Here is a 12,767-nt window from a genome sequence, read left to right on the forward strand (position 1 = left end):
TTATAAAATGCAAGCTTAATTGCATATTTTCCAGAACGTTCATAAGAACAGAGTAAAAAACAGTTTACTCCTCTATTCATTATTCATATCAGAATATGAGCTAAGCAGTGTGACAAACTTGTCAAATTGGATCAAATTCTAGTTTTAAAAACTGGGCTACTACTTCAAACATTTTTTTTTTCATCGCTTTTGATATTTAAAAAGTCAATTGTACATAAATGTTTTAAAATAACATTCTGCCATGTTACAGTTTCAAATTGTAGTGTAAATGATCCTAAGCTGAGGTTTAAGTCTATGAGAATCAAATATTCTTTACTTAAAGCCTCTACAGACAGTATTCAAGAACTATTTAAAAAAAAAAAAAAAGAGCATTTCAAGGATTTCAATATGGTATTTGAGATTTAAAAAAAAAATAAAAAATCACAGATACTGCAAAAAGGTATTCCACAGAGAAATACTGCATTAGGAATGATACAGTCAGGCAGAAAAAGATATGAGGAATATATTGCAAAAAATTATCACTATATCAAAAAAAAAAAAAAAGATACATGTGAATCAACATTCACCTTCAAATCTTCTTCATTAATTTCATCAGTTATGTCCAAGATGCTGTCTCGAGACAAGCGTCTGGTGTACATGTCCATCTCAGAAGACAGGTTTGTCTGAGGCACCATGGACATTTTCCGAAACGCTGTACTCCCCTTTTTGGAAAAGCGTGGCCCCTGGTTCACAGAGGTACCTGTCATCAGGTTTAACACAGATTGCCTCCTCCGAGCTTGCAGCATATGGTCAGTGTTTAACATGTTACTCCGAGGCAGACACAGGTCTCCCTGTTCCAAGTCGGGTACCAGTGAGATCCTCCTTTCTAGTGGGTCGTTATAGACATCTTCCATTCCATTGACCTGTGTCCCATTCTTCTGCATTATTGAGAACTTCCTGCCTGCATTAAGTGGGTTAATAATTATGGAGTTCTTCCTTTTGTCATTAAAATCTGATGTTTGTTTAAAAGATTGCTTTTTTACTTCATTTCGTGGTCCCATGCCTTCTCCTTCAATGGAAAATCGTCGGAGAGTCTCAGTTATAATTGAATTTCTTCTCTCTGCACTGAATTGATCAAAAGAATCAAATCCCATTAGCTCTGAGCTAAAGTCTGGCCGTTGACCCTGAAGTTCAGAAAACGTTCCATAGAAATAGCAGCTTCCCTCATGTAAGATCAATATTTTGTCAGCAGTCTTCAAATGTTCCAGTTTTGAAGTAACCAAGATCCTAGTTTTATTTGCCATCAATTTGCACACACAGCTATAAAAAAGGGAAAGTGTTAAAAATTATATTTTTCTCTTCATGATTAGACATTGCTTTTATCCCTTCCATTTTCAATCCATTCCTCCCTCCCAGTATGAATGGTCTTTGGTGCTTCCTCAAATTACAGAGGAGGTGGTAAGTGTGAGATGTGCGAAGGGTGAGCACTTTAATGCAGAAGCCAAAAAAAGGGGGAAAAAGCACAGTTCAATATGAAAATTAAATTATTTTTTTTCATCTTAGGGTAACTTAGATCTGTTGGCTCAATTTCAAAACTTCAAATTTTTGGTGGCAGGAAACTTTATGGATGGCAGAGTACATGTCCTTACTGTTTTGAACTACACCAACAGGACAAGCCACAAGGATAACTTGCTGTCATCCACTTTCAGTGGGCACTTTCAGGTGACCAGGCTTTCAGCAATAGAAAAAAAAAATAGACAAAATACAGATTTTTTGTAAAAATGTGTACTGCGATAAGTATTTTTAAAAGAAATATTTTCTGGTACACAGGCATAGCAGACATAAAACCGCATGCTCTGGAATTAATAAATTATAGCAGGTTCAATCCATGGTGACTGAGCAATAGTGTTTGCACCTGGCCTGGGCCTGTTATGTGCAGTACACTGTCTTAATGTTTTTGTACACTAAATAGTCACCCACAAGAATTCTTGAAAAAAAATCCCCAAAAGCTATCATTTTGATCACTGCAGGAATTTTGTTTAGTTATTAAATTCTGTACCAATTAGATGCAGATTTTTGTTCTTGGTTTTACTTTGTGCCACTTGATGGAATTCTGAAGTACAGTTTTCAAAATATACAGTACCTTTCAAATATTTCTTTTTCTGTAAAAATGTCTAAATATCCAAAAGGAGAATCCATGAGATATAAATCAGCATCTTTGTACACTGCTCTGAAAAAAAGAAATGGAAATGAAATTAAATTTCACAAATCTTGTAAATTTACATCAATATAATTTAAAATGAGTGCCTTTATAACTTTGTCTCAAAAAGATTTTTCTATAGTATCAATATGGATTCAGAGTTCAACATTTCATGCGCTTATAAGACAGTTTTCAATAAAACATTTCTTTGCTGCCGACTAAGTTACAAACTAACTTTTTAGTTAATTTCTGTGCAAAAGAAGCAATATAGCTATTTCTACACAGGCTACTCTAAAGATCTGTTTAACACCTGAATCTGACAGTCTGTCTAGGCATACAATGAACATTTAAATGGGAATTTAATATGTACTCTAATGTCTTCTGAGGCCTGAGTGAATACTACACATATGTAAATAAATGCTTGAAAGGATTTAGGTGCTGGGACTTAAAACTACTTTGAAAAATGTTTTAAAAGTACTTTGAAAAAACTGGTGAGCCAAGACAAGTGTATTAGCAAGCCACAACCTTGCAAGTGTTATCTTAAATGGGACTGTACAATATTTTGAGTTCAGAACATGAAAAATTATTTGTAGCCTTAGTCCCTTAAGTTGCATGTGCCTGGACATGGCTCAGTGAGATCTAAACCTGTGGTTAAGAGGGTTTTTTGTAGATCAATTCCAACAGCAATTCAAAAAAGGCCCCTTGTCTTCCTCCAACAGCATGAAAATTGTGTTGTGATATGAATCAGGGTATAATTAGTAAAGAAAATTTGGACAATTGCATTTCAGTACTTTTTAAAGTACCTTATAAATGAGTTTTAAAAACATTATGTTAAACAATGTGAAAATATGTAGCCACCAGGATAAACAACCCTCAATAACAGTAATTATATTAATAAACCAAGCAACTTTATCAAAAAAGCCTCTGTTGCGGTTGATTTCAGTAACCATACATTATGATGAAGTGGCTGCACAACAACAACAAGTTCGTACTGTTCTTGGCACTTTTTCACCAGTAAAAAGTTTGCAGTTTGTTTCCTGGAATAATAGTAGCACCCCGATTACGGCTATAATTTGTATGGAGGACTTATTAGCCACATATGACTGACTTTAGGGTCCTGGGCCAGTGAGATAACTCAAACCTAGGGCACACACAGTATGTTTTTTCACGGGCCTTTCTTTCTCCCTGTTGCAGCTGCTTGCACCAACAGTGCTTCACTAGAAGTATGACCTCAGGCAAGCTGCATCTGCTTCTCATGAAAGATGGTTGATGGCACTTCTAGAAGACATTCTGATTTAATATGACTTTGCATAGAATACATCAGACATACAGATGCAGGCACTTCAAGCAAATATTGTCCAGCTTATTTCCAGTGCAGATGGGTACAACCCAGGGCTGTAATCCTAAATTTTCTCCTCTAGCTTTCATAGGCCTTCATCTGCAGCTCACTGACCTGCACACTTTGATGTATGGTGAGTTTAGATTAGAGCACAAACAAAATTCAAAGCAGATACAACTACTGCCTCTGATACATTCAATTATTCATAATTATTTAATAGCTGACAATGTATACATAGTATCAATTGTATAACACTCCAGTAAATGAGCTGTGATCATATGAAAAGAAACAGACAGAATTACTCATAGAATCTGGGATATATTTCATGTAAATTTTGGATGAAAATCTGAATGGATTTTGATTGTTTTTTGTGGTTGTTATTGTTGTTTTGGTGTTCTCTGAAATCTTTGCCTGCTCCTCCCCTTTCTCTCTTGTCTTACCACATAAAACAGAAACAGGCATATCCCTTTTCCTCTCTCACAAATCCACTATTAAGATGCACACTGAGAGCCTCCTTATTTTAATGAATTCATTTTTAGCCTTACACAGGCATGCACATCTTTCATGGGATGCCAGCATGGATAACCATAATTGATTTTACCTCTACCAAGCATTTCTGAGCATGGGAACCAGCCCAACTTGCATTTGGCACAGAAATAAATGGGACCATTTACAAATTAGAGCTATTATTAGTGGATTTTTGACAACAGCTATGTGAATCAGTAGAAACACAGCTAATTTATAAGAAAAACACCTATGCTATTCTTCTGTATGCCTTCAAAATTATTTACTAACTTTGAAAAGCCCAACAGACAAGGACAAGGCTAAACAATTACTCAGAGGTACCAACTAATGATTGTCTTCCACTCCTTTATATGAAAAAAATAGTCCCCAACTAGTAGAAACACATTTTGAAACATGGCATTGTTTACATTTTTGTTAATTACAGACAGAAAATATGTCATTAATTGATATAAAGACTGCATTGCATAAGTGACATAGCAGGAAAAGTTCCTGGAATACTACTTGATTTTGTACATGTGCATGGCAAGTTTTTCTTTGGTACTTAGAAAGCTACACTTGAAGTTCTGAATCTCCCAACAGTGTCTTGCATCAGGAAGGAAAGATTCATCTTCAGCTAAGCCATAGCACGTGTCTAACAGCAAACTTTTAAAATTTAAGGAATAAAAATACAGATGCATCATAAATGAAATTGCAGAGTAAAACTCAGATTTCTGATGGTAAAAGAAAGTTCCTGATACACCTGGGGCATATTTATATAGTAGGACTTAATCCACATGTTTTTAAGTGCTTAGTCCTATCATTTCCCCCATATATGCAACATTGAACATATGAAATATTCAAATAGATAACAAAATACTCACCTTGCTAGTGTGATTCGTGCTCGCTGGCCTCCACTCAGAGTGATTCCACCTTCCCCCAGCACTGTATTATCTTTGTCTGGGAACTTCGAAATATCCTGTTAACAATTTTTATTTATTTTTTTAACAATCAGACATATTTTCCATATTCAAGAATCTTAAACTACAAACTCAATGGAGGCATAGTATACGGTACTGACCAGGCAGCTTAGAAAGAAGTTTTTTAAGAAAAATAAATACACAGAATTGTTTCTTTATTTCTTTCACCTGTTTATGTAATCAGAAATGGTGATTAAACAAAGCATATCATTCTACCTCAAAGAGCAGTCTCAAGGCACAAGATCTCAAAAACAAACTTTTGTCATAATTGCTAAATCTCTAAAAGTAAAGAATGTACCTTCATACAATATCAGTGGTAACCGTTAGAGTTTCCTCTCAAACAACAATGACAAATGCACTTGCTATTAAAACTAGAGAAAGCAAGAAGCAAAGTCTATATGTGAATTCATCTAACCTCAAATAAATTTATAGTTCAGACAGTTTCATTAAAAAAACTTGCACAAAATTCCCAGAAGAGTATGCCAGGAATGCTCAAGGTTTGCAAACAGTTTAGGAACCAAGTTCTACCTTTTAGGCTATAATTTACTTATGATTTATGATTATGCTAGGAGTGAATCTTTTGCCAGTGATGAAAACAGGGAATACCATTTCGCTCTTAGGTGAGACAGAAAGGGAAGCCAGCAGAGTTCCCTGTGCCTCACTGGCAGAGGTGGCCAGGTTTTTTGAGTAGAAGTAGTTAGCACAGATCTATGCAAACCACAATAACTCATAGAATTGCCCCAAAGCCAGGGAAGCTGACCCAGGATACCAGAGGGGATGGCACATACGAAGGGCACGGGCATAGCAGAGATGGCCTCCCACTGCTGCTGGAGGAAGCTGTGCCTTGCCCAACTAGAAAAGTTCTTCTCCAGTGTGAAGTTATAACTGTGACTCGGGCAAAGGAGAGTTTGCTACCTTTCCTTGAGTAAAATGTTGGAAGACCTGCATGAAGCTTTTTTTGTAGGCATTACTATGTATGAAATCAGAAAGCCGTTGCCTACCACTTGGTAGGAGAAACAAGCTTAGGTTGCTCTGGAGGTTATCAAAATCTTTGCCCAGTCAGAGAACTAAATTGACTTTTGTTACTAAAACAGTGGTGGAGAGGATGTGGAATAAAATAGAAAAAAGTAGAGGAAAGAGATAAAGTTTCCCCACGGCAGAGTCAGAAAATCTGTCATCATGTCTGCAACGAGCTAACCCAGGACTCCCATTTTCTGCAGTGGTATCTGCATACGAAAATCAGTTCCAGCTCTACACATGCAATTTGCATCATTCACAGTGTGTACAGAGAAATGCTGAGACACCAAGACCCACCAGGGCTCGAATGCCAGGCTCACCAGACATCCAGAGCAATGTGATCTAAGCTGAGCGGCTCTCTAGAAGTTAACATTTCGTATGAACTCACATATAATACAATTCTGATCACCTCTACTCAGATTTGGACTGCTAACCATTCTCTGTCGGGCATTGCAGGCCCCTGTGGTTTTCCAGAGCAAATAAATAAATAAAAATCTTGCCAGATAAATGTTTCCTTCTTCCTCCCCTGTAAATTGCCCTGACCTCAGGAACAGAGTGAACAATGCTGCTCAGCCCTGGATCAGTGACAGATTAAAGTCCAGCAGCTCAAAGACTAGAAATTGACTGCCTGATCCGCCAGGAAATGGGAGATTCTCCCAGTTCTCTTATTTGATAATAGCATTTACTTCCTGGCTCAGAGGAGTCTGACCTTAAAATCAAGAAGCTCTTATGTATGGAAAAGCTATTGCAGGTGATTTTCAAATTATTCTAATGTTAACTAGTTACTTCCCTCTTGTAAAAGGAGAGCCACAAAACATCTTTGTTATTAACATGACAGTTAAGGTATTTATAGACAGAAGGATGCAAAGAATCATGGCAACATTTTTGAAGCAAGATTATCTGAACATGAAAAAATCATCATCATGAAGCATTTAGAAAGAACATATGAAATTCTGGCATAAAGGTTTTAAGGCATTTATTTGAGACAACCTGCTCAGATCCCTTCTGATTTCACTATGCACACAGGAATCCTTATACATCTGTACCTTTGACATTTACCCAATGTCTTCAACTGGACATTAGGATTTCTCTGCTTATGTGTTGAGATATCTAAACTGATTTCAACAGTTTCCCATTTCTACTAGTACTACAGCCTGCAAACGTGTTGGTGCTGTTGCTGGTTCCTGATTCTACTATTTCTTCAAAAAATAAAATAAAAAATACAAAATTTAAAAAGAAAAATAAAAAAGGGAAGTAGTAAACCCAGTATATATCCCCCTGCAAACAAGGTAAAGTCCTAGTCCTACTGAAATTAATTTCATAACTCCCATTGTTTAATATGGTGGTTGAATTTTGTCAGATATATTTCTTTGCAGGTGTGTCAACATGGAATTTTAATCAAACTTTTAATGAGTTCCCCTTCTGTTCTCTTCTACCCTTCACCTCCGGATAATATATGGCTTGGAACAGACAAAGAACTTTTCAGGCTGTAATTATAATAATTAAAAAATGTTTAGCAATTTCTTTCAATGGAGTAAACAGAGTGAAGAATTCCAATAGACGCACAATGCTATTTGTTGGAACGTGTGTTACCTATTGTAAAAAAGTACATAGGGCTTGTCCAAATACATCCTTGCTGTCATTTCATGCAGGAAGTGAAATTAAGCCAGGGACAAACCTAATGTAATGATGCTGAACAGCACAAAATCCAGCATACTAATGAAGCATCTACTAGATTATTTCATCATATCAATTTCTAAATGCTGAAATTGAGAAAATTGTAGAATATTTAAAGAACACTCACACAGATACCATAGATATTAATTTCTTTTGTGAGGGCTTCTAATATCAGCTAGCAAATATCACACCCAAGGAGAAGGTACTCTTTTTAATGTGTTTGCATTTTTAATGGTGTAAATGTCATATTCATCTATGTCAGCAGCAATAACACCTGTGGACTTAGTAGAGAATAATATAGTGTAGATAGTTTAAGGTAATATATCTTTTCACAGTAAATAATGAATATGGTCTTGTTAAAAAAAAAAAAAAAAAAAGGACTTCTTGTGCTTAGAAATTCTTTGTTATCAAAATCATTTGATAGATTTACATCTTCATGATAATAACACTTTTTAGCAACTATTATCATAATAGAGCGTGCCAGAAAATAGTTTCTGAGAAGCAGACCTTTCAATAATCAGTGACTATTGACTTACGAGCTTTATATTTATATGATTTGTATATATTCAAGGCTATGTCAGGAGTTGTAATGGTGTAACGATAGAATATATGTATGCTACTTATGGAGCCCCTCTTTCTTAAAGATGTCTCTTAAGATCTCCTGTCTTCTGCTCCCCCAAAAAAAAAGAAAAAGAGCATTTGTGAAACTGATGGAACAGAGCAGTGTTTTTGACTGTCTCCATTTGATCCTCACTAACCATTCCTTCTATTTTACCATTTTTTTCAACAGTGCCAATGTCTTTACCATCTCTAACCCTGTCCTTTTCTTCATTGCCATTAATATTTCCCAAGCTTATTTTTGCAGTTTCCCTGTTAATTTTGCTACCTCATTCTCCCCTATCAAAATATTCAATTTTTCTCCTTCTTCTTCCTCCCTTTGTTGGGGAGAAGTTACATCTGAACACACCTTGCAATTTCCTTTCTGTACTACAGACCATTTGCAATAAATTAGAAGAGAACTACCAAAGGTTTTATTGCATATAAGGACAAATAAAGCCAACTTCAAGTTAAGCAGAAGCAGTGCCAAGGGCTTCAAACAGGATCTCCAGTGCTGCTCCACCTGATTTTTTTCTCTTTTCTTATAAGATGAAAATATAACATTTTCTCACTCACAATTATTTCTATGCTTCTAAAAAATTGTATTCAACTTGAATATTCCAAAGAAACAAAAATGGAACTGGAACAAACTTCCAGATCTGAGTTCAGTGAAATTTTTCAGAAAATGAACTTGAAATGACAATGCCTCTTTCAGGCAGAAAGTCCACAAGCTATGTCAAATCTCCCAGCACAACTATTGAATCTCAGACAGGACAACCCAAAAGCTGGCTACCTTTATACTTTTTTCATCTTGCACTGATATGATCCACTGGCACCGGCAGACTCCTCTAACTGAAATTCTTGTCTGTGGCCCAAAAGCATGGGCAGGTCAGCTGCTAGTGCAGCTGGTTCCCTGGGGGCTCGAAGTAGATAGGCTGGCACAGTTTCCTTTCAGCAAGGGAGCATCTCACTTAGGACAAATCGATACTGACTTGAAGGAGTAAATGGACCAAGTTCAAACAGTTTATCAGTAATCATAAAAATATGTTTAATGGAGCTACTGTGTTAAGTTCTATGTTGATATCGTTTGGTTAAAAACCTGTTTCAGTCAAGAGAGCTCTCCCTGCCCCTTTCCCTGTATTAGGCACAGAGCAGATTATCTTGGATGCTGTCCTATCTTCCGTGTAACTTCTGGAATCATATCTAATTCACTTACCCTGTGCTTAACCTACCCACATGTTTCAAAACTCTGCTTCTCAGGAATATTTCACCATACAGAAAGCAAGTTTTGCCAGCATTTGTATGAGTTTTGGGTGAGTCTGACATTCTGCTGAAGGTCACAAATTTTTGTGAAAACAAAACTTATGATATTGGATCTTGGACCCCTCATAAATGGTTCAGCTGAAATCTAACAAAAGCCTGAGCTTCAGAGAACATCGGTGGTTAGAGAAAGGTGACATACCTAAATAAAACACAATTTTTAAAAGTAATTTCTAACTTGAAATCCTTTAAAGAGGTCTGTTTTTCTGGCTTCTGGCCCAGGAAAATGAGGTCTCTGGTATGTTCAAGCTGGTTACCCAAGAGCCAAGATAGGCAAATACACTGAAAATTCTTATCTTTTTAGACTTAATGTTCCCTAGTGAGTCTGAAACGCAGAACTTGATTTCAAATCTCTACAACCTCAAAATCTTAAGTTTTGTTGAGACCTGTCTTACTTTCAAGGTCATAGCTTTTTTGAAAATCAGGACAAACAGAAAGTTACACTTTCTGCAAAATGAACAAGGAATAATTTCTAGTGCACCTTAAAGCAGCTAAAATAAACTCACCTAACAGTGAAACAAATGTTGGATGAACAGCTTTTTTTTTTTTCTTTTTTTTTTAGATTTAGAATATATGAAAAAAACTCCTAAATTACACTTTATATCAAGTCCACAACTTCTGTTTCAACAAGAACTGATATTTTACAGCACAATCGTAATTTAAAGATATCAACTGTCTTTAAATTAAAGAAAATTCTTGCCACTTTCTTCCAAGTAACTGACCACATTTCTGGAAGTTTACCCACTTCCAATGAGCTTTTATAATTTTTATAAACAAATGTCTTCTTTTTACTCTAGCATTTTTCTGCCTTTTTTTTTTTTCCTTTTTTTTTTTTTTTTTTTTTTTTTTTTAACTATCTGACAGTTACTGTCTTTTCCTGTGAGCCAATAGGTTGGCGGCTTTCAGACATCTTTTTCATGTATGGACTCAGCTCACCTACTACCTGTATTGAAGACACCTAAGCTACATGTTCTCTCTAAAAAATCAGTGGAAAAGATGCAGGAAATTAATTTATGCTATTTTAGTTGATTACATTAGGATGAGATGAATTTCACTTTGACGTGCCTGTGTCTGTTGCCAACTCTGAACTCCTGGTAACATGCTTCTTCATGGTTGTCCACACTGCAGGCATCTACATGATTAGGTAACCAAGCTACCTCTTAATATCCGCTTGTAGAGAGTTGCTTACTATGAAGCACTCAGTTCCAGATTTGAGTCCTTATTGTTCCTCTCTTCCGCTTTCTAATGTGTCAATAGCCCTTGTGAACAATGGGCACAAAAACAGAGCACTAAGCACTTCACTCACTGTCTGACTAAAGCTGTCAAGCTGCCTCACAACCCCTGCGGATTAGTTCAATGTGCACTTGCATTCAGCTCCAGATTTGATATTCTGTGCAGACTAGTAGGACACCTGCCAAAAAAACAAGCCATCAGCATGGATAAAAGAGGCTGAAGAAGTACAGTGAGATGCAAGTAAGGATATGTGCTTCCATTTCAGAGCATCCTTGTCATTGCAGAGAACTGGTCACACGGGGATGGATGCCATCCTTTGTGCCAAACATACAGGAATAGAAACCAGGGCTTGGCATATTAACAGTCTCTTTCTTTACCTATTCTCTTATGATCTTCACTGAAAAAGTATTTACCACACTCCCTGTAAAAATGACTCAAAAAAGACAGAATCTGGCCACAGACTTCTTCTGTACTATTATATGATTTGATTGTGCATAGAAACACTTCCTCTGTTTGCATGCCATGTTAAACATTACATCCACCAGCAGCTGGTGCCTGTCAAATCAGAACATGTGTTTACTTTAAGAGTGGTAGCCTCTTAAAGGTAGTTTGCCATTATGTGTTTATGGCCTCTTCAGTAACCACTGAGGGATCGAATGAACTAACTAGGTGGAAAAACATCTCTTACCTTTCAAAAAAGGCAAAACCAGAAGTCATAAAAGTATTTTAAAACAAACGAATTATTGCATCTCTTCAAATGTGATACAGTGCTTGTTTATTTTTAACTATGATGATTATAATGTGCCTACTTCTGCAGTCTTGACTAGAAGAATACATTCTCTTGAGATTATTTTGTTCCATGCTAGCAGCATGCATCCTTGAAAACTCCTGTAATAACCATTCAAAGACTTTTCCTTCTTAACTCAACAAATTATAAAAACAAAAGAAAAACCCACACCTTTTGTATAGTATGCAATCAATAATGATTTTTCATGCTAAAAATCTGAAAATCAAGCCATGTTCCTTCCACATTTATCCTTACATCCGTAATGAAGATTTTGCAAACCCATTAACTGCTATTACAAAATTCTCGTTTATATTCATGCTATCCCTGCCATGGCATTAATATGACTCTTGAGCCTCAATGGAAGTTGCACTTGTGGAATTACTACAAATTTAGTAGCAAGTTTCCATAGACATATAAACTCATCCAGTTCACATCTCCCATGTGTTTTTTGCCATTCAGCAAAGTGAATAAAAAGCAGAGAATTATGCATGATGTTCTCAGTATTAAATTTGTTCATACTTAATTGGACCTTAATTTGAAGTGCTAATGCTAGTTCATTTTCTCTTTCTAATTGATTTTTATCATGTGTGATGAAAAGTACTTGATAAAAAGGGTAAAACACCTTGTCGAAAAGAGAAAGGTAGCATAAGCTAAGACATCACCAGTTCATCTTATCTTACTTTTCAAGTACCTTTAAGCTTGTCTATGGGGACTGTCTTTTGAAAAAGAGTGAGTTCAGGTTCTGGCTTCTCTCTATTATAGCATGTCAACCTGTGATGTTAAAGGTAATACATTTGTAATAATATCTGTACACTCAGGATTCAACCCATTCAAACAGGTTATTTCAAAAAAGCTAATGAGTAAAGAATAAATAGTGGGGACTAGTGATCTGTGCTGGACTAGTTTGATCTAGAAGTTGAAAGTCTTCACAAAAGGCTAGCAGTGGAGGAGGAGCAAGCTGCTCCAGACCATATGACTAAGTGCACAGTCCAAATGCTTCTTAAACTCCGACAGGCTTGGTGCCGTGACTACGTCCCTGGGGAGCCTGGTTTTGCAAATGATAACTCCTTAGCAAGTCAGCTATGTACCAATCCAAAAAAAAAAAAAAATCTAGCACCAACCATTCTGAAAATTCTC

General features: G+C 36.2%; 1 protein-coding gene across 1 annotated transcript in view; it reads right to left on the reverse strand.

Moving 5' to 3' along the window:
* CFTR (CF transmembrane conductance regulator) overlaps positions 1 to 12,767 on the reverse strand; it is an 85,195-nt gene that overhangs the window by 37,941 nt on the left and 34,487 nt on the right. Inside the window, exons 12-14 of the mRNA XM_032207621.1 lie at positions 4,904 to 4,998; positions 2,123 to 2,209; positions 567 to 1,299 (exon numbers count right to left, since the gene is read on the reverse strand). Coding sequence (XP_032063512.1) covers positions 567 to 1,299; positions 2,123 to 2,209; positions 4,904 to 4,998 — 915 coding nt within the window. The remainder of the gene's footprint in view (positions 1 to 566; positions 1,300 to 2,122; positions 2,210 to 4,903; positions 4,999 to 12,767) is intronic.

Source organism: Aythya fuligula, chromosome 1 (genome assembly GCF_009819795.1).
Source record: "Aythya fuligula isolate bAytFul2 chromosome 1, bAytFul2.pri, whole genome shotgun sequence".
In the NCBI taxonomy this organism is placed as follows: domain Eukaryota; kingdom Metazoa; phylum Chordata; class Aves; order Anseriformes; family Anatidae; genus Aythya; species Aythya fuligula.